Genomic DNA, 22595 nt, shown 5'->3' with positions numbered 1-22595 from the left:
GGAAAAAAACGGATTTAAAAAAAGAGCGGTACAAGGGTCTGATATGGATCTTACTTTAAAGGGCTCTTACCTACATCGACAGCTATAGGCCTTTTCCACTAGCACCCAGTTGACTTGGCTAGGATTTTATAGTTTTCCATTGTGTGGTAGTACCTTGTACTTCTTCATTACCAACTCGGCTGATCAGTTAATCAAAAATGTGATCTCAAGAGACTGCATACCACCAATTATCTGGAAAGTGGTGTCACTCAATGAGCCATGAGAGCGACCAAACCCGAGTCAAGTCGAGTAGGTATGAGTAAAAAAAGAGCCGTAATTATCTCTTTTTCCCCAGTACCGGCACGTCAGATTAAAAAGGCTGAGATGTTGAGTCCTAAACTCTGGCCTTTTTCTTAACATTACACTGAACAAAATGACAATTTAGCAAATCCAATAGTTGCAAATTCGGATTGTCAAAAGTGCTTACAGTAGTTCAAAAACAATGAATTATGTGTACAGATTTGACAGTACAAACTCAATTTCAATCAACCAAAAACAGAGTAATAAAAAAATTCAAGATAGGAAACTTTGTTTTTCAGAACTTTATTCTTTAAATTAATTTATAAAATCTCATTTACCTTTTGCTTCATTTCATTTCTCTTTATATATTCACCAATTAACAATTTTTGGCTATTTTCCCATTCCACCCCATGTAAGCCCACATATTGATCACAAGGTCCATACCCCTTCAAATACATTGTGCGATGATCCTCAGTGCCAAGGTAGGTGGGGTGGGGTGTGGGTATGGGTATGGGCCTTGTACAGAGCATGCCAAGAGGAAGGTTAGGGAAATGGGTAGAGGCTGCCTAACTACACCAAGACTGCTAATATCAGTAAGATAACCACACAGAGGTAAAGGGGAGCATTCACTTCCACAATGACTTGAGTGTTTCAAGTGTGGGATAAACCAATCATGTTAAAATGGCTCAGTGTTCCATGACATTTGTTTTCCCAACATCAGTAAGCCCCACATTAGATATTGATCTGTCAGTTTCTCATTAAAACAGTGCCCACAAACTTAGCAGCAGCCCTGCAGACTGTTTAGCCCTTTGTAGTGACCTACACAAGTTATCAGTCCACTGTTTCAAGTGACACATCCGATGGTGTGTGAGTAGGTATCTATGTTGATGGGAGTGGGGGGGGGGGGGGGGGGGGGGTGTTCTCTCTAGGCTTCTTAAAAAGGCCAACATCTACAGACACGAAGCTAAACTTTAGCAAAATCACAGATTTATGTTACATTAACTGTACATCCAGGCAAGCCACATAATTTTGTTTTCTCCTCCGGTAAGATATTTGTTCTTCATTTGGCAATATGATCACTCAACATGGCTCAATACATCTGAAAGTTGTCTTTGTTGCTGGTATGATTTGAATTGAATAACTGAAATATAGCTATGATAAATATCTAGAAAGTCTTCTTTGATGGAAACAGAAAAATTGCACACCTCCCATAAGGGCACTCAAGACTTTTTTTTTTTTTTTGATACCCAAATTAGCACAAGAACATCTTTCAAAGAACCGCTAAAACTACATCTAATTGGTATCAAAAGATCCCTTCTTTAATATGATAAAGACACAAAAGACAATTTTCAGTTTTGAAGGGAAGGAATGAAAAGAATGAAATCAGATGTCACTTTCTGAAACCAGTGTGTTAAGGTAATATCTCTACGCAAACAAAATATATACCAAACCTGTTTCCAAGCAAAACATCTACAATGTTTACAGATGTACAATGTGTTCATTGCTGCATATTTATGTTAATATACATGGTAGGTATGTTCTGTATTCAACACATACTCCATACTCTTAGGTGTAATTTTAATTCACCATCAGAGAAGTGAACTTCATTTTCCAGCCTGTTAACCACATGTTAATTTTAAACCTACAGGCTGGTTAAAGACAAAACAGGGTGAGAACAACAACATCAAAAGCTTAAATACACTAGGATAAGACAGCTGAATGAGTTTAAGGCATTTAGAGGTTACTCCTGACAGAACATAAAGGCTACAACAGCCTAAGCAGTCTGTCAAAATAACCCAGACTCAGACTTTTTTGTTTAATGCAATGTGATTTAAAATTAGCCCTTGGTGACGATCAACTGTGATATAAAATATTACAATTAAGATTACAATGAAAATTAAAGTCTAATTACTAAACACTAAATGTATGGTCCTCAGTTTCAAATGTAAGCAGAATATATCTACCCCTTAAAATATGCAGTTTAATTCATCACTTTAGTTTATTAGCATAACTACCTCCCATTCTGCCCCCATACATCAAACAGATGCAGATTTAGTGTTTAAAAATGTGTTGTCAAAACTAACTAGCAAGAAATAAATCAAAAACTCCAGCCTGCAGCCACTGTGCTGTGCAGAAAGCTCTGTGAAATATAGTGCAAAAAGCAATGTGGTAAATAGTTCATCAGCAAAACTGCAATAAGTGTTTAACTGCTATGTACTCATCATAATACTGAACCGCATTAAAGTTTGCATGTGTAACATTTTTGATGTCTTTGCTGGCCTCTACCACTTGACAGGCTCAGCTGATTGTAAAAGGGTGGTGCTTTCTAGTGTACTTAAACATAAATTAGAAATGAAAGATGCAATAAACAAACAATCTTTAGATCTTAGGGCTAGTTTAAAACCACAATGTCATACTGGGTGTATAAGCTGAAGCCATTTGAGGTAGACAGAAACCATGTTAGAGTATGTACTTTCATACTGCCTAAAACCTATCCTATCAATAGTCTGACAAACTGTTCAATTGAATCATAATCCCTAGATTTCTGGCCCAGTGTGAGACTCCTATGGTCCCACCCAAGACTAATAGGGAACCACTGATCTAGTGCAGGGGCACTACAACATCATGATCCATGAAGGCTTGAGAAGTGTAATGAAAAGGAGTGGGGGGCTTGGAACTGACACAACTACCAGAAAGAAATCAATGCCGCTTGTCTTCAATGTCTCAAGTCAACAGCAGCATTTAACCTCAGTCCTACAACCAGAAACAATTGAGGATTAATTTACAAGGCATAATCTTTTAAATAGAATCTATGGCATTCGACCATTGTCTCAGTGTGTCCCCTTGAGATATCCCCACCCCATACCCACATATATAAGTTTATAGCCCAAAATTCCTAATGCCAGGCCTCATGCCCATTTAACAGTCTCACGTTGTTCTAGAGAATAGAGATTAAAAATATATACTATTGACTTATTGACTTCCAGTGTATGTTTTCTCTTTTTTCCTATATTTTTTTCAAGTTAAAAAGACCCCTTTATCACAATGCAAGCTCAGAGGTCTTTTCTACACTCACTCACGCATACACATTCACTCATTCAGTCACACACACACACACACACATATATATACTGTATATTTATATATATATATATATTTATATATATTAGAAGATTTTTTTAGCTGAGAAATTAGGCAAAGTAGATTATGTTCATTTGGACGGAATTCATTCAAAATGAGAAGGAATTAAACTTTCTCCAGTTTCCCTTTTTGATGAGGACAAGATTTGAGGGATGTGGGAAGCGCTACAACATCACATGACTACTCAAGAGCAGGTAGCAAGGTAAAAGGAAGAAGAAATAGATAAAAGGCCTGATCTTGTACAAGGCAGAGAGATGGGCAGACGATATGGCTCTCTGTGGCATGTGCATCCAATGGCCCTACAACAGTAAGAGAAAATGTACATAGTTTAAAAGAGGGTTAGGAAAAATAAAACTAAGACCAAAAAAATAAATAAAGCACTGGACCGAGATGAAGAACATGAATGATTTAAATGGAAAGAAAGCTAAAGCAATCGTGCAAGAATATGTTGCAAGTTAAAGGAGGGGAGTGGAAGGGAAAAAGAATATTCTGTCTGCCTGATTCATCGGTACACCAGGTGAGATATGGTGCCAGTTTTGAAGTTGAGCTGATGGTTGGGCACAAAGTTGTGCTGAGGATTCTTTCGCGTGCACATATCTTTTGCATACAAGCCCATGCACGAGTCACATGACACTTTCGAACAGTTCACACAGGTGTGTGATGCACCTGGCTTGTTGCAAAACCCGCATCGCGATCCCCCCATGCTTATTCGCTCACTGCTGCCTCCCTTTGGTGTTGTCAAGGCAACAGACTTGCTGGGAAACAGCTTAGTGGACATGAGGGGCTTCTCCACCATCTGAGGGTGAGGGTGGGGATGAGAATGTGAGTGGGTCAGTGTGAGGGGGTGTGGATGGAGATGGGAGTGAGTATGAGTATTAGAGTAGACAGAGAGCTTTTCCTTGACAGGAATGTATCCATCAAGAGGTCGTGGAGATTTTAGATGGTAGTCCTGCAGGCCACAGCAAGGGGAGGGGTCCACATCATGACAGGCAGAACAGAGGATCATGTCACACCTCTGGCAGGAGGCCATTGTGGTGCAGCCCAGCCCGCAACCCTGGCACTTCACACTACCATGACCTTTGTGCAGCCACCCATCCCTTCCATCTCGAGGCTCTCTGGATAGAGGTCGAGACGGGGTCTGCCTTCCTCCTGTGCCAGCCCCACCCCTCTCTGTGTACAAGTCAATCTCATCTAAAGAGGATGGATGGTAGGATGTGTAGGGATCCGCTGGGGGAGGTGACTGAATTGGGAAGAAATCTGCAACAGGGCTATAGGAAGGTGGAGCAACCACAGAGGAAAGAGATATTGAGGTGCTGGGCCTGATGATCTCATCTTTCATATCCTCCTCTGTATCCACAAATAGAGGCTCCTTCCTCAGACTCAATGAAGCCTTCAAGACAGGCTTGCTAACCGCTGCATGCCAGTGACCAGCCCCATCTGTAACATCCACAGACTTAGATGGTCGGCTACCTCGCCTAAGGTGGTGGGCATGAGGCTTTTCTATATCCAATGGCCGCACGGACAGCCGAGCCATATCTGCCCCAAGGCTGTCACGTCTGCGGAGCGCTTCAGCACAGCCAGCTGCATCATCTCTGCAACCTCTGCGGAGCTCCAGGGCCTCCAGTTCTGACGCTGAACCACGGGCCAGAGCCACTACCTCTCCCAGAAGACGACACTCTGCCTGGGCCAGGAAGAGTTCAAATGCCAACTGCCGCAGATGATTTGCACCTCCTGGATGCTCCTGCAAATGGAACTGCGAATCATGGTCACAGGTGTAGCCAATGGTGCGCATTAAAGTTCGGAGTTCAGCATCAGAAATGGCAGACTGCAGATGGTACACATATGGGCCAGTGAAGGTCTTAAAGAGAGAAATGAGAATCAGCATAAGTGTCAGTTGTTTAAAACAGGCTGACATGAAGCCAAAAATAAAGACAAAAACATATAGAAATGCACATCTTTATATGAAAAAACAGATGATTAGCACAAATTACAACAACCTCAATGTAAAGCTGCAATGGCCACCTCTCTAATAACAAATACTTATTTTAGATATAGTTCTAGATAGAATTAGCTGATAGATTCAAGGGAAAAACAAACAAAGTGCTTTAGAAAACCACCAGAAGTGGGGACAACTATTTTTTTCCTTTTTGGGTGGCAGAAGGCTGTCTAACATGTACAGAAATTTCCCATAGACAATCAGTTAACTTGATATCTTGTGAGGGTGAACGCCATAAGATCATTCATAACGGTTTCGGCTCTGTGTGCAAGGACATTTCCCTCTCCTATTAGGTTAGAAATGTTTCACACCAAACAACTTCGTATTGAGTTGCAGTGCTTTCCCTCTAAGAAGACAAGTAGAGCTAAAGAATGCCAGCAACATAAATCCCCAAAGCAAAACAGAGGGGTCAAGAGTTACAGCTTTCCTTTTAATTTGTCACTTATTCACCGAGCAGAAGCAATCATAATAACAGGTCCTCTTTGCATGTGTGTTCACTAAAATTACAAATCTATACAAATTTTAAAAGTTTCAGAAAAATGTTCTTACTTTTAGATATTAATTTACTAAAAAACATGTCAAGCAGTTTATGAAACAGGGGATAACCACTCATGTACTTTCAGATATGCTGGTGGGATCAAACTTTTGTTTGTATACACACTTTATGATGTTAGGATTAGACAACAAGTAATTAAGGTACAACAACACAAATCTCTTAAGATTATGCAGATATCAGATATCTGCATAAAGCCTGAGAATGTGTACACAAACATAAAAGTTTCGCTTCCATAATAAAGGTCAGGAAAGATATTCATATATATTGCCTGCAAAAGACAGTCTGAAAGATATGCAAATTCACAAAAGTATTTCGGTGTACACACGCACTGCCCTGATTAATTGCCAAAGCTCAGTATCTCAAAGCTCAAGACTGGACAATAATGATTCATTCTGTTATAACAAGTGTATTAATAGTGAAATTTTGGCTATTAGAGTAAACTAATCTAAGCAAAGTATATTAAATATCCCATCAATAAAATAAAGTCACCTTTATACATCTGAATTCCTTCTTCCAAGGGAAGAGCAGGAGGTTGGTGCAGATGGTTTCCAGGGTATGGAAGGCTCTCTCCAGGCCCTTCAGGTTAACTCCTCTCTGGGAGCGGAGGGAGTTCTCCACTACCTCATAGAAACGCACCATGCGAAATCGCTGTGCCGGATCTGGCTGATAGGCTCCTAGCAGAGCTGTGGCTGTGGAAAGTAAGGCCTCACTGTCCTTGTGTCTGCTTCTTTCCCCTTCTTGCGTACTTCCAGTCCCCCTGTTATCCCCTCCTTCCTCCAGGCGCTTCTCCAGTGCTGTCACATACCTCCGGAACAGGTCCTCTTTTAACTTGGCATCCATTATTAGCAGCAGACTATTAGTCAGCTGTTATACTTTTCTGAGAGAGCCTCACACCTTTTAGCATGCCCAACCACAAAATGCCACATTCAGACACCATTTTTGGTTACCATTTTTTAAACCGTATACACTAATTGTTAATGTTGCGGAGAGATGGCAGAGGAGTCAGTCTTTGCATCCACTCAGTAGCACATCCTCTAAGCAAGAGGTGCAGTTTTCTAGTGCTTTCAGTTGGTGTAGCAAGGCTGTAGCCCATAAGGATGCCTTGGTATGAGCATCTCTGGTTTTGGCTCAAAACCTGACTTGTTTCCCAAAAAACAGGCTTCTGGCATGCAAGATAACGTCAGGGGGAGGTTTTCCTTGGCACACAGACTTGCATCTATTCCATTGCTTGGTTTCAGCATTGGTAGAGTTCAAGGTCACTCATCAAGACGACAGATTCATGATCTTGGGGTTGTTGTCAGCCATGTCCAAGCTGAAATGACACAAGCAATATCTGTTAAGATAAAAATATCATTTTCGGTTCTAGCCAAATGACAATGCAATTTAACTGTGGTTAAGCATGTTTTGAAATATCTAGAGGTTCAGATAAGAGGGAAGATACACTAATCCAGGACCATCTCTGTAGAGATGTGAAGATGGATTCGTTTGGGTGGGTGGGTAGGTGGGTTTTTTGTCTGTCACATAGTAAAAGGGCTTTTTTTTTTTTTGTTTGTTTGTTTTACAATGTACATAACCAAGAAAAAGGCCAGTGGAATTATAGCTTAAATAAGCAAGAGAGGAACTCATTACTGATGTATACATCCCTCTCACACGTTTGCGCCAGTGTAAGCGTTTCAGCTATTGGTACTACATGCGTGTAAACCAGAGTGGCGCTAACCCTAGCCCTAGCTTAGCTTCCAACTCAAAACTCATAAACAAACACATCGTGAAAATAGTACGAGGCTTGAACAACAGGAGAGCAAACATTTTGCTCTCAGATTCTTGCAAGCTGGCTGGCTGGCTATACCTGTTACCTGAAAATCTCTGCGAACATCCGCTCAACGAGCTAGCAACCAATGAGCCTTAGCCAGACTCATGCTTTACAACTGCGTATCTACTACAACAAATTTAGTCCACCGTGACCAATGGCAATATAAAGTAATACTCTTAGAGCGTATACATTAATTCTCCATGAATCTCAAACCCGATGCTGCCACTGCTATGGCCCCCCTACTGAATATAAGCTAAACAGTGAACGCCCATTTCAGCGTAGCTGGTTAGCTAACAATTGCTTTCGGCTAGCAGGGCGTTCCATCGCTACACAGACATTATTCGCCAGTTTAAAATAAAATATCAAGACACAGCGAGTTTTTAAGGTGACCTTCTTTTGGGACCAAGCGTTAATGCGCTCCCACTAGGGGATCAAGACGTTTTTTCAAACAGAAATACCACCATTCGCAAATCTTACCTTTAACAAGTGCTAATCATGGCTAGCTACGCCTCCTCAGCTGTTGGAAATTCCCAGTATAACAACACGCATGCGCTCAATCCTGACAGTTCATCAGCATCAGGAGCCCACGTGCTAGGGAAGACGGGATACAGACCCCCAACTACATCATCCACAGTCTTCATTCATTTTGTTTTTGTTTTGCTTGGGGGAAAAAAATATAGGCTCGCGTGCGCGCAGAGACAGATTTCCCGGGTTCATAATGATTTGCCGAAGGTATGCATTTAGTGGTGTGGATTTCCTGCTTTTTCGTTGTATTAGTGCCTGAATAATTTTGATTTATTTGTATAACTATATATTGTAATATTTTCAATGTCTCTGGGGGGTTTCAAAATCTAGTGGGAGGGGTGTGTCACAAATTTAGTAAATATGTCGTACAACTATGTGTTACGATGTTTACTTTCGCCGGTAACCCCGCCCCCTCGCGCTTAAAAAAGAACAAGAACCCGATGACGTCGTCACGGGGACGGTTGGTGCTGGTGGTTGAACCGACTCAGTGAAGAAAAGAAATGGCGATGCTCGGAGGCTTTAGCGCAGCACCTCACAAGAAGAACGCCTCGGACGGGAGCAACGACGTGTCCGAATTCGTCTGTCCAGTTTGCCTCGAAATATTCGACAGTCCCGTGACAACACAGTGTGGACATACGTGAGTATTTTTGCCGTTTATTTTCGGTCGCCCTCCCCCTAACCCGCGTCTGCCACCAACGATACAGTGAAAAGAGGCAAAAACAATGGAGGAAAGGGCTTCACTTTAAATGTGTCGTCACACCAGAGTTGCAAAATATCGGCCTCGCGAGTGTCTTCTCGTGCTACGACCCCGTTTTTTCTGTTTTTCTCTCTCGAATATGTGACAAAAACAGTTCCAGCTTGCTAAATCAGTTTCAGTTTTGTTTACATCAAAAAGGAGGCCTCACTTGGGAGTTGTAGTTTGGATGTGTATTGCTCTAACTCTTGAAACCACTTTAAAGAACTACAAGTCCCTGGCTATTCTCGAGGTGGGGGACTTTCCATATGAGTTACAGGAAGGTCCAGTCACTAGCATAATAAAGGTTTGTTTTAGTGACAGTATTTGTTCTTTGTTTTTTCTCATGGCAGGCCATGCGTTAATGCAAACAGAGTTGTTGCATGTTTTTGTTTTTATTTTTTTATATATATATATATATATATATATATATATATATATATATATATATATATATATATATATATATATATATATATATAAAAAATTATTTTTTTTTTTTTTAATTTATTTTTTTAAAGCCTAAGGTAACCAGAGCTCAAATTAAAACTGACAATTTAGTTGATTTCTCTTGTGTAGCAATCACATTCTTTCACCCATCTCTTGACAGGTTTTGCCACAGTTGTTTGCAGGAATGTCTGCGTCCACAGAAGCCCGTTTGTGCTGTATGTCGAGGTGCTCCGGGCCACTGGACTAAAGCTGCTCAACTCGAGGCACTTATTCAATCTTCTGTGGCAGCTTGTAAGGGTTGTGGCACACAGGTAAGTTTCACTACAGACCAAAAGCTAAAATATCACTGAACTGACTCCCATTTATGAAGCAATCACAGAGGGTGAAGATCCAATAACTGCACATGCATAATCTTAATGTTTTGCTGTGTCTAAATTTCTGTCTTTATATTTAGATAATAGCAACAATTTTATGATGATGGTCATATACTGGAAGTTACTGATATGTGTCACTCCTCCCCCAATTAGGTTGGGCTTTCTAAGATGAGAAGCCACACAGCTGCCTGTTCAAAATACCAGGAGTACATTGAGGAGGGAGTCAGGACAACTGCCCAGAGTCAGCCTGCCATCGTCAGGTGGGGAAAGAAGCAGAACAATTATTTGCTATTCCCTACATAATAAAGCAAAATGGTTTACACTGTAGAGTCAGACTTTGCATGCAATTACTGCTGCTTGTTGGGTTGTATAAATTAAAGGTCACCTTTGGACCAACACTAATCCAAAGTGAAAAAGGAAAAGAGTGTAGCCCTGTCAGTCGTTTCAGTGAGAGGGCTTCATTAATGCAGCAGAAAGTACTGTACATAGGAAATAGAGTTCTGTTGGCCCAATCAAATATATTCAATGATATGATTTATGGTAGATTTCACTGTAACTTAAGTGCCAAATGTAAACAGTTGACCTGTTCATTGTGACAAATGATGGAATATCTTCTCGTGATATAAAATTCCCTATGTTTATAGTATTATAAACTCTTGGCAGTACATTGTTGTTTGATAAGACTCCAAAGTCGTGACTCTATTACTGCCTTGTTTCACTGGCATGCCTAACATGTCAGTCAAATAAGAAAAGCTCTCTTGCGGTTTTACTTTATGTAGTGTATACATTTTGCACTTAAGGTAAAAAATAAAATAAATAGAAGTTTTAGCACAAACGGGATTTCAAATTGAACCCAATCTTGATTGCAAGAAAAATAGTATTATAAAGTATGATCAAGCATATGCTAAGCATTCTGTATTTTACCTGTCGTAATTTCTGATTGTAATTTTTCCAGAGTGTATAGAAAACAGTACAACATTCATCTTTAGAAAACATAAAACACTATTATTGTCAAGTTGTATGAAGTGGATGTGGTTTTTATCATATATGGATGTTAAGTATTTATGACAACTGTGCTTCCTGGAGAAAGTTCCGAGAAGATGGTTTGAGAAGCCGTCGCTTGTAATGAGGTTATTATGACTAATCAGGAAGTAGCCTTTTTTGGGGGGGGCAACCCAAACAGCAGCCTTTAAAACTAAGAATCCACACATTGTGGCATGTTGTTCCAACACTGTTTAAAGTAAGAAACCGATCCCAGTATTTATTTATTTTGTTATTTAACCCTCCAGACCTTTGTGCCATGAAACAGATTCCTATTATTAAAAAGAAAAAGGAATAACTGTCACTTTTAAGTCTTTCTCAAGCTCTTTCAGCTGGTGCAAAGTTGATGTGACAAGAGATAAAGATTGGCCACTAACTGTGGTAAATGTCCACTTATTTCTTCATAAGCTGATGCCTGTTACATTTCAAGTGTAATCATGTAGTTGAGAACCAAACCTTGTGACATTTTATTATTTCTGTTTCATTGCCACAGTTCAGTGCCAAATCGCTACACCTTCACCTGCCCCTACTGCAACTGCCAGAACCTCGACCAGGATGGCCTGGTTGAACATTGCACAACCCAACATGCTCGAGATGCACGCCAAGTGGTAAAAAAACAAAACAAAACCTATTCTGTCATAATTCTGAGTTTCCACACACTTACTGGCTTCAGCTGGGTTAATAATGTGTTTCAAAGATCGTTTTATTACCTTCATGTTTTCTTTAGGTGTGCCCCATCTGTGCCTCGATGCCTTGGGGGGATCCTAACTACAGGAGTGCTGACTTTTTCCAGCACCTGAAGATCAGACACACTTTCTCCTATGATACATTTGTTGTAAGTAAAGCACTCTCTGTTTATTTGTTGTTGGGTTTTTTTATGTTAATAAGAATTTAAGTGATTTTTTTTTTCTTTTCTTCCCCTTCTCATGCTTATGACCTCCCAGGATTATTCCACAGATGAGCACACAATGATTCAGGAGGCTTTACAGCGCTCCCTTATGGACCACTGAAGTGTGAAAACAATCCACCGGTGGAGGGAATCCAGTGAAATGAAGGGATGATGGTCTTGAAAAGACAAAAACACACAGTGTCATCATTCATCTAGAATGGGGATGGTGGTACTGACTTATGGGTAATTATTTTTCATAGGGAACTGGTATCGTAACTATGAATATATAGGTTTATTATTCTGAAAATAAATCGCGCAATATGGTTAAAAAAACAAAAACATAGTGTACTGTTTGATTTAGGAGTAATACTGTTTCTGGTGTGATAATCACTTATCTTCCCCTCCCCCCAGCTGAGTCTGTAGACTGGATAGTTTGTTAGGTATCTGCTAAACTATGTTTAAGCTGTTTGTTTATCAATGACAAAGTGTCATCTAGCAACAAAACATCCAAACTTGCGATTTAAAAATTCTGCAGTCAATACTTGATCTTATGAGAGGGTCTAACCACTAGGTGGCTACCTATTGCCAGCAGACAACAAACTTCACTCCATGAAGTCTTCAAGTAACAGAAAAATATATTATACTAATTCTACTCGCATGTTAATGCAAAAGGGTAAAGGGACTTTTATTTCTTTTTCTTTTTTTTGACCACAGTTCTTTAGCAGATGGGGGGGGGGAACTGTCTTTTCAGTGCTGTCTTTGATTGAAGCGCGTGTGTTTGTGTATTAGAGTGTGGCTGGGTGTGTTCATTCTGTTTTGACAGATCTACTGGTAAGAATAAACAATGAGGGTCAAACACAGCTAGAGATGGCATTTTTGCTTTTTTGTGATGTTTCTCCCTTATGTCTTTGTGCCTGCTGGTAGATCTTGTTTTCAACCTTCCAGAACTCATAGGGCTAACACAGTAGTTCATTCAGTGAATCTACAGATGCAAGTATTTAAAAAAAAAAAAAAAAAAAAAATATATCTGTGTGTTTGGGTTCATTTGGTCACTTTCATGTGAGAGTTTATTTGCATGTGTCTAAACCACAAGAGGGCAGTAGAGTTCTACATTTCTGTGACAACATCACAACAGCTGGTTCTTGCAGGACATAATTGAAGACAGATTTCATTCTATAAGTGTGCTTTACCCAGTGCTTTGTTCTCCACTTATTACTTTTGTTTTAATACAAAAAATCACCGGTATTTCAATATTTAGGCTTTTGGTGGGGTTATTTGTCATTGTTAAAACAAAATAACCACATTTTCGGTTTGTGCAGTTGATGAAGTGACATAACAAAAGACTTTAAATGTAACTTATTGATGTGTGTTTCTCATGCCCAGTGTCTTAGATGGTCTATACTAAAAACACTCCAGTTTCTTGTGGCTATCACTTTCTCCTTTACTTCAACAGCTTTGAAACATAAAGATCCATGGTCATTTATATGTATGCTTCCAAAAAGACGGCATGTGCAGTTAGGAAAACGAACAAAAAATCAGTACAACTTTGCTTGATCTTCTTTTTACTGGATGTCTTTGGGGGGAGTTTTTGTTTTTTGTTTTTTGGGGTGGGGGGTCTTTCTTTGCAATTGTGTTCTTTTTACATTAATGATTCTTTCAACTTAGTTGTAAGATTACCCACGTAGAACAGGCTCGTTTGTCTTCTGCCAACAGGTAAATAACAAAAATCTTAACACAGCAGATTAAGTAGCTCTAGAGCAGAACCTCAATGCCTTCTCACCTAGTCTTTGGTTCCACTTTGAACTAGATATTTTCTTTTTTCTTTCTTTCTGTCTTGTGCAATGTGTAATAATTTTGTATGTTTTTTTTTCTAATGTTTAATGAACTTTTTTTTTTTTTTTTTTTTTTTCTCTTTCTCAATATATCTCTCATTCTCTTCTGTCAGCCCTACTGTCAGCAGGTGCTAAATCCTGATGAATTAAAGCTCTTTAATTATTTAAACCCTGGCCCCAGAAATCAGGTGCAGTGATTTATACCTGTGTGTATGAGACATGCGGGGGAAGAAACAACACTCGGTGCTGATGGATGACCACTGTGTGTGTGTTTGTGTGTGAGCGGGAGGATTTAAACAGAAAGCACTGTTCACAGCACTGCGAAAACCGGACGTGCCCAGTTGTCATAATCTGGCTATGAGCAAAAGCTGTGGATGAAGGAAGGCAAGCTTTCTGCAAGCCTTTCTTTGTACATTTGAAGTCAAGCCAGGGTCGTGTTATAACGACAAAGATCTCGCAGCGTGGTTTTACATGTATGTGTAACTTCATGATGAAACTCGGGGCTCTTCAGTGTACATTGTCCTCGGAGAGAGAAAACCCTCTCATCTCTCCTCCCTTTTTTTTTTTTTTTTTTGTTTCTTTCATCTGTAATTACTGTAGCTAAATGATATTACGGCTTTACACCTAGCTCTACTGAGAATCTCATCCACCAAACTTCTTGATGTCACCCCCCGTTCTTATCCTTTCTTCTCGTTACGTTTCCCCCAATCAGGTTTTTGCTCCTGGCAGATAGAGGAGTGATGTTAGCTGTGAGAGAACTAACGAGATACTCGAGTGCTTCTGGGCAGGAAGGAAGTCGAGCTGAAAAACATGGCAGGGAGAAGTCTTTCTTGTCTGTTTGGTGGCGCAGCTTAAAAGGGAGAGGGGGGCCAAGGTGGGGAATAGGAAAAAGGGAAGAGAAGTGAACACATTGAATAAAAATTTCATAAAGTTCAGTGTGTGGTTTCTTTGATGCGAGCAGTGGATGGTGCGTACAGTCTGCAGGCTCTGTAGAGGCAGCAATTAATGGTACATGTGCCCAAAGGCAAACTGTGAGAGGTGTGGGGACGGTGGCTCGTTTTGTGTGTCGTACCATCACTATACCCGAGACATCTCTTTGCTGTCTTTTGTTTTCATTCACTGTATTGTAAACCTTCTCTTTCACCTGAACACTGATTAAAAAGAATCGCTCCTGAACTTGTATGAAGTCCATATTGTTCATGCCTGGTAGCTGTCTAAATTGTTTTCCCCACACCAGTGACACTTGAACACGGCAAATTCAGCCATCAGTTTTGTGACATCAGTGAAATTGCACTCTTTGCAGACTTTCACGTCATCGTGAAACTGATCTGTAGAAAAAGGGGCGACGCAAGACTTCATCTGTTTGCTTTTTAGCACGATTTAATGTTTTAACAGACTCAGAACGATGGGTTTCATCCAACCCTAAAACTGTGTGTTTTGCCCAAAAACTTTTGTTCAGAGAAAAAGAAGTGGTAGGTAAGGTTCATCACCTTGTTCTTTTGGTGGAAGATATAGCGTATAGAGTGACTACATATGTAGCGGTCACCTTTAAAAAATAGTTTTCTAACATTACATGTAATGTATTTCTGCGTGACAACAGACAGGAACTCCTGGAAAGTTCTATCTTGGTCTGTTTCCCTCTCGGTTTTGCTGAGGCAGGTATCTCTGATGAGGTGCGGGGCATGTGAGGAGAGCACTGGGAGTTTGTTCACCGAAATATTCCTCAAAGTCAGGAGAAACAGGAAGAGTGGGAATCCTGCCACCCGGGTGCTGCAGCTCAGCAGGTCGGTCCTCTCAAATGTTTGAACAGAAAGTGCCAGTGGGCTTCCCCGACATCAATACTGGTTCTACACCAACTCATCTTCCGCTTTTAAACTCTTAACAACCGACCCCCTACCCCAACCAGACGCGCGCACACACACTTCTTGTCTTGCTAGCCTAAGAGCATCGAGTCTTAACTTTGATTTAATAACGCCTGCAACCAACTTGGCCCTGTATCAGCTTAAGTGAAACTTGCATATCTTGTCTGTGCGCATGTTCTATTTTTGCACCCTGACTTTTGCCAGTGTTATGACAGAGGTACTTAGAATTGTAAGAACAACATAGTTTATCTTTATTATTGTCTCTTAAAGACTGGGAAATGTATGGGAAATGTAATTTAATATACCACAAGGAAAGAACAGTTTTTGCATGTATTTTGTTTATTCAAGCAAAAGTTTTGTAATTTTTTCTAAAGCTACTGTATGTCCTTCCCCAAATGTGGCTGCAAAAGCATCGTGGAAAAAAGCCCTTACATTAGTTTTAGGAGACCCTGTAAAAGCTTGGAAAGTTCTGAAAAATCACTGTTTCTGCAGAAATATTCTCCTGGAAGTGAAAATGAATATGAAGCATGTTGATATAACTATCAGGAGAATTGCTAATCATTGCTTCCTCATTTATTTATTTATTTGAAATTCACACAGCCGCTGTACTAATATTTGAAAGTTAAGTCCTCTACGGTGTTTTTAAAAAATAAAATAAAAAAAGCGGCAGGGTGGGCGAAATCCCTGGTGTGTATGTGCGCATTGATGTCACAGTGGAGTATCAGGCCAAGTGAGGCGATCTGATCTAAATCTTACCCCCCCCTCACTTTACCATTTTAGACCAACTAAGATGAGTGGAAGAGAGTGAGGCCCAAGGCTATTATTCTCCCATTAATTTTTCCATTTGAAATCAAACCTCAGCGGGCATGCAAGAGGGAATCAGGAGGGGGGGGGGGGGGGGGGGGGGGGGGAGAGGACTACAGTGGGGATAACCTTATCAGGATTGGGGGAGTGTGTGAGGGGGACAAATGTTAGTTGTAGCAGTATTAATGTCCAATAGGGGAGGCAATTTCACTTTCAAAGCAATGCTTGTTATTAAAGTGTCTGCCCACTTCTTCTTCCATGGTCCAGAATGGCCCGTGGGAAAACTGCATGACATTAAAACATTGTTTTTTAGCTCTATGGTTATGAAAACCCACAGAAACATAACTTTGATTATTTTGATTGGGTGTTTTTTGTTGTTGTTGTTTGTTTTAAATCAGATAGTTTAATCTGTCCATCTAACTGTCACTGCTACAAAAAGAGACACATCTGTACAGTCCAGTAAATCCTCTCAATTCAATTAGGATTTCTCAGTTCTCTTCCATTTTCTTTTACATCATTAATTTCATACAGCACATTTTGTATCTTTACAATGCCTCATCACATGCCTACATCCTGGGGAGACCTGGTAACCTCCAGTCCTCCATCCTACCTACCCACACAAGCGCATACACACCTCCTCGACCTCACACTTCCTCTTCAAGCCTCTTTCAGTTCCACTCACTTACCCCCCCCCCCCCCCCCCCCCCCCCCCCCTCTTTCTTTATAAAAGCGCCAGTGCTTGCTAATCTGTCAATCAGATGTTGTCCTGTTGTGGCGATGATGGGGGTCCATGACGGTGTTCCACACACCTCCTGCAGCTCGCAGCTCGGCGAGTAGCTCGATGATTAACCAGGCAGGTACTGAGTCAAACTGCTGACAGCATAAACACACTGACAGCTGATTTGAAAGACAATGCTCCCACTCCCTCCACTTAACTTGTCATGGCAGTCAAAGCACCTTCTCACTAAACTTGTGGCATATTAGGCAAAGATGGAGGGAAACACTGATTTATAGCATCACACTCATAAATGGTCACACATAAACAAAACAAAAAAAGAAATACTTATAAGCATTTCCAAATATTCATAAGTGCTTATGTTTGCACAAAAAATCTGATCAATTATTGAAATTATAAAGAACAACTAGTGAATAGTTGATAACTGTAAAAAGAAAAATGCAGCTACCAGGGAAAGATTTTCACATTTCCTATTTTAACTGTATCTTCAAAAGTGAAGGCCAGAAACAGCAGCACAGCATTTCCTTGTCTCTCCTGGATTAATAGTCCAACACTTCCCAATTATTAACCATGTCTGTTTTGTACCATTCATATTCAAAGCTATTTGCCTCCCTACACTTCCTGTGCTTTGTATTCTGAGTCTTTACAGGAGGGAATGGACGATCCAGGCAGATCTGTCACTCAAACCGCAGCCCCCGACCACCAGTCGCTGCCCAACAAACTGTCGTCCATATACCTCCATCGGCTCCGGTACCTCCTCGGCTCAATGAGTAACTAACCTGCAGGTAGTGAATCAAACTGCTGACAAGCACATGAAGGGGACCAGAGGGGTGGGGAGAAGGAGACTGTGTAGGTGGATTGATAGAAAGATGAAAAGGGAGGGGAGGATAGAGATGACAATGGCATTATTTCATAGCCCACCTTGGTGACGTAACCTTTAACTTTGCATAAAAAGATGAGTCCCTTTCCTGTTGGTCCAGCCACACTTTTTCCCGTTTTCGCCTCATTTCCCCCCCCCTCGCTTCTCTAAGTGGCAAGCTTTGATGGGCTGTCCCTGTCTCTCATCTTGTCTTCTTAGACAGATGAGTGCTGTCAGTGCTGTCATCACTGCCCAGCTAAACATTAATGACTCTCTTGCCTGACAAGTGTTGGCGGGGCAGAGAAGAGGTGAAAGGGGGACGCCTCTGGACAAAACAAGGAATGAAAAGGAGAAGTGATGGCTTTATCTGCTTGACAGATTCTCTTTTGTCTCTCTGAACTTGTGTATATGTATGTGTGCCATCAGCAGATTCTTGGCTTGACATGACGGTTTTATTGCCCTGTTTTTCTTCCCCTCTGAGGAGATGAACCTCTTTGTATTCCCATTGCCCCTCATCCTTCCTACTGGCATTGCTGACATTCCTTTCAAGCATCTGTGTGTATGTGTGAGTGTATGTGTACATATATATATCTACACACGCAGGCTTGTGGTGTCTGTGCCAGTCGTAGTTTGGAGGGCCGTGTTTGTTTCCTTCATATCCTCGTGTGCTTTCTTGAAGAGAGCATCCTGAACTTTGATGTTGGCACCAGTGATAGTGATGACGGCAGGTCACAGTGAAAACTCAGAGGGACAGTAAGAGGAGAAAAGAATGGCCAGAGCAGACGAGGTGGAAGTTAAATGGAGGGAAGGTCTCTACCAGTAAAATGATCTGTGCAGTTTGGATGTTGGGACAACTTCATGCCACGTCATGCTTTCTCCAAAGAGATATAGTATGGATATATTTTACTTCTGTCCTTCCGCTCAGTTCTTCCTTCCTTCTGTGGTCACTATTTCCACTCTTACTTCTCTCTGTGTCTCACACTCTTCGTGTTGTCACTCAGGCCTATCACCTCTTTTTCCTGCTTTCTTTTGAATTATTAACTCTCTAGCTCACCGGGGTGAATGGGTACTGCTGACTAGACACAGCACAGAACCGGCTTCTCAAGCACCCACATTACATTGCTGGTGCCCTCACCCCTATGCACATTCACACACAACAAAATGCATGCATACACAACTAGCTGTTTATTAATATGACTAGCTGATAGTTGAAAAGAGAGATAAACACACGTGTATGTGTTTCTTCCCTGCATTCCTTTACTGTAGAGCTGTAGGCCTCCTGTGGAGCAGCCGCCCACTCGCCCTCCTTACTTCTCCCCAGGCAGCCTCTATCTCTTCTGGGTTCCCGGAGCAATGATTAACCCGGTTCTGATCAATGCTTCTGCTGACTCTGATACATCACTGGTGCCTTGCAGCTGCCATGTAAAGGAAGCGTCAAGTCTGTGCTGCTCATGACAGAGTATATCCACTCCATCACTTAGATCAGGACATGCAATCAGACACACAAATGCACACACACACTGCACTTTTTAGTCGTTCTGGTTATGTTTCACGTATGCAGTATATTTTATCTTGGTGTTTGGTTTAAGGGACTAGTGTGGGTTATTTGAGATGACACAAATGAAACCACGTTTAAAACTAGAGGAACTTTGGCCAGTGTTTATAGCTGAAAGGTAAAATCTGTTCATTATTTCAGGCCTTTAAATGGGAGTGAGTTTCTCTGCTAAACTTGGGCGTCGGGATGTTATTTTACTAAAATACTTTTTTGTGTGTGTGTAAGCATTTTATGAGGACGAACATAAAGAGCGCTTAACAAAGTGAGATAAACATAGAAACAGAGAAGAGAATAAAAAGAAGAACGAAGAGAGGGACCGTCGCTCATCACCCAGCGGTCCTTTACCTCGACAGCAGGGGGAAGACCTGATTTCCTGAAGATGACAGGAAACACAATAGCAGAGTGTTCTGTCAGCACATCCTTCTCAGAGAGCCAGGTTAATGATTCTGCAGCCACAGCTGAGCTGGAGAGAGGGATGAACGGTGGGAGGAACGGGGAAGAGAAAGAGGTGGAGGGAGCTGGCACTCAGCTACACTTAGGCCCTCATTACAGCTGTATTAGGAATGATAGTGTGTTTTTGTCATTTTAATTACCTTTAATCTGATGTCTTCATACTCGGGCCGTTCATTAATGAGGCAGAACAAAAACTACATGTCACACGTGTTTAGCTTGTATCCGTGCTATCAGTCACACAGTTAACATGGGAAAAATGTTCAGTGACTTCATGAAGAGTGCTGCTGCTCAGCAGAAAGTTGAAATCATTGGTGAAAAACAATTATGGCACTTTTCCCCTTTATTCTCTATTGCATTTTATATATACATATATATACTCTGTATTAGATCAATTAGCATTAGACTCTGTGTTAAAAACTAAAATGATTTTTGGAAATCACTTCTCTTAAATACAGTGTTTTATTATTTAACATAATAAAAAATAAACTTAATGGAAAAGTTGCTCTACAACAGGGTTGACAAACATAAGGTCTGGGGACCAGAACTGACCCGAAAAAGATTTAAATCAAGCCCACTGGACAGCTGGAATATGGCTTTTTTTTTTTTTTTAACTTTTTTTTTGCTGTATTTTCATACGTTTTACAGCTTTTAATCCTGATTAAAAACTCCCCTCATAGCCATTCATACAACTACAAAGTAATTAACTAATATACACAATTAAATGACAGAAAAGTACGGAGCCCCGCAGGGGATATGGGAGAAAAAAAAATTAAGCCGGACTTTTGCGAGATCTCGCAAAAGTTGAATTCCAACAATGGCGGCAGCTACTTAGTTGTAATATTACTCTTTCTGAGTCACAAAATACACTTTTAAGATATTTTGAGGTGTGAATGTAGTTGTGTAAACGTCAGATACCTGCTCGGTTTACAAGACATCACATATTTGCAAAAGTGCTTCGACGTTTTCAGAGATCTGACACCCACCATCTCGAAGCTAGCGGGAGGTCGAGACCTACTACAGCCGGGAGGAACACGGCTTTCCCGGCACATCGTGCCTCGACCTCCCGGTCGGCTTCGAGCTAGCAGCTTCCGAAGAATGAGGCTATAATTTTTTTAGAGATCTTGCAAAACTTTTGCGAGATCCCGAGTTTGTTTTGTGAGATCTCGCAAAAGTCCGTCTTAATTTTTTTTTCTCCCATGTCCCCTGCGGGGCTCCGTAGAAAAGTTCCTGTTTTTCACTGTGTTAAAACTTTTTTTTTTTTTTTTACAATGGGTCCACAGTTTTGTTTTGTTTTCTGTCACAGAAACTTTCTGTGTTATAATTACAGGACAGTCTGGACAATAAGCTGCCAATTTTACATATTTCTTGCAATTTAAGCCTAAAGATTTGTACTGACTGATTTACTACAAGAGTATTTCTTTGTCATGTAGAAAAAACTCAGACATACTGTTTATTTTTCTTATGTTAAAGCATCACAGGGATTAAAAGTCTAGTTACATTTCTTTACTGAAAGGTCAGTTTCACCAGCCTGACCCGCACAAAGAGGGCCAGTGATGTAAATTGAGTTTGACATCCCTGCCCTACATTGGGAGGCAGAAACCACAGCAAAATTATGCCTATGCACAGAAATATTCAGTACTATACTGAGTAATTAATAACATGATTTTTTTCATTTGGTGTTCTGTCCCAGTTTCCTCATGATATTGTAAAATAATGCATGTGATTAAAAAATTTCAATTTCTACTTTTCAGCTCATTTCATAACAGCTAGAAGAATACCGTCAAATTTTTATACACATGCATGCATGAGCCTTAAATTTGAGTATTTTTTTAATGCTTTGTGTCTGATTAGAGTTGTAATTGAAGTTTTGTTGTTTTTGATCAATTAATTGGTTTACAGTAAACAGAAATGGGAATATGTCCAAATTAACGAATACTACTGTTATAGTATATGCTAATGGGCCTGCAGTGGTCGGGGGTGAGGGGTGCCTACACCCCTCATCTCAATACCGCGACTCAGTTAAAGTATTAACCAACTGCTGCTTAACAATATTGCTGACTGGTGTGTGGAAACAGGAGGGATCAAAGTTATCATGTAGAGGAGAAAGGTGCCTTTCACCAGGCCTATACAGCCTGTCCACTCCATCTTACCAGCCCATTCAGAGTGGCTACCAAGAGCAGCGCTTTAGACACTCCCATCCTCCCACTCTTCACCTTCCTCATTCTACTCTCATTTTTTATTCCTCATCCTTTATTTTTACACTTCCTCTTCCCGCTTCTCCACACTCATCACTCCTTTGTGAACATAGTATTAAATAATTATTTATTTCCATCAGAAAATCATCTGCATTTCCCTCCCTTCGCATGCTGTCCATCCATCTCTCCATCTGTCACCTGGTGGAGTAATCACATCCACATTTGATAAGGCTGGTCAGGTGGGTCATAAAAAGTTTATGCTTGTGATGCTGGAGTCTCATTTATTATCCCTGCTAATGTAGCAGTTGGGAGTGGGAGGAGGGGGTGGACAGAAAGAGTGGTTGAGAGAGCCACCGCATTAAGGGATCATTACTCCTCTATAGGCTCTGTCCATAGCTTTCAATGCTAGATAGGTACTCTTTATGCTTTATGGCCTTGATGAATCCAGTACCCTCTGTATTTAAGTGTTCAATAGCCACTAGGAGTTCGAGACGCTTACCTCACA

At 40.8% G+C, this 22595-nt stretch overlaps 2 protein-coding genes across 4 annotated transcripts; one reads left to right on the top strand and one right to left on the bottom strand.

Moving 5' to 3' along the window:
- Positions 1-566: 566 nt before the first annotated feature.
- On the bottom strand, positions 567-8395 carry spata2 (spermatogenesis associated 2). 3 transcript variants are annotated; one of them, XM_004545977.6, is made up of 3 exons: positions 8260-8395; positions 6462-7284; positions 567-5278 (listed from the first exon to the last, which is right to left on the bottom strand). In XM_004545977.6, the coding sequence occupies exons 2-3, from the start codon at positions 6810-6812 to the stop codon at positions 3923-3925; spliced, it is 1707 nt and encodes a 568-aa protein (XP_004546034.2). In that variant the 5' UTR covers positions 6813-7284; positions 8260-8395; the 3' UTR covers positions 567-3922. The 3 variants fall into 3 exon arrangements, with proteins under 3 accessions (XP_004546034.2, XP_004546035.2, XP_076734812.1); XM_004545978.4 differs by lacking the exon at positions 8260-8395 and adding an exon at positions 8173-8221; XM_076878697.1 differs by lacking the exon at positions 8260-8395 and adding an exon at positions 7826-8049.
- On the top strand, positions 8375-14802 carry rnf114 (ring finger protein 114). The gene is made up of 7 exons (XM_004545976.5): positions 8375-8514; positions 8736-8944; positions 9651-9801; positions 10018-10124; positions 11399-11513; positions 11633-11740; positions 11850-14802. The coding sequence occupies exons 2-7, from the start codon at positions 8808-8810 to the stop codon at positions 11913-11915; spliced, it is 684 nt and encodes a 227-aa protein (XP_004546033.1). The 5' UTR covers positions 8375-8514; positions 8736-8807; the 3' UTR covers positions 11916-14802.
- The last annotated feature ends 7793 nt before the right edge of the window (positions 14803-22595 follow it).

The sequence above is a fragment of the Maylandia zebra genome, linkage group LG20 (genome assembly GCF_041146795.1).
Source record: "Maylandia zebra isolate NMK-2024a linkage group LG20, Mzebra_GT3a, whole genome shotgun sequence".
In the NCBI taxonomy this organism is placed as follows: Eukaryota; Metazoa; Chordata; class Actinopteri; order Cichliformes; family Cichlidae; genus Maylandia; species Maylandia zebra.
This window is presented reverse-complemented; position numbering and strand designations above follow the sequence as displayed.

Bases quoted from the DNA above. Each gene is read 5' to 3' on its own strand.
- rnf114 (XM_004545976.5), top strand. From the start codon at position 8,808: ATGGCGATGCTCGGAGGCTTTAGCGCAGCACCTCACAAGAAGAACGCC. The intron at 9,802-10,017 runs GTAAGTTTCACT...TCCCCCAATTAG, and splicing joins GTAAGGGTTGTGGCACACAG to GTTGGGCTTTCTAAGATGAG. The intron at 11,514-11,632 runs GTAAAAAAACAA...TGTTTTCTTTAG, and splicing joins CTCGAGATGCACGCCAAGTG to GTGTGCCCCATCTGTGCCTC.
- spata2 (XM_004545977.6), bottom strand. From the start codon at position 6,812: ATGGATGCCAAGTTAAAAGAGGACCTGTTCCGGAGGTATGTGACAGCA. The intron at 5,279-6,461 runs GTGACTTTATTT...TCTCTCTTTAAG, and splicing joins AGGAATTCAGATGTATAAAG to ACCTTCACTGGCCCATATGT.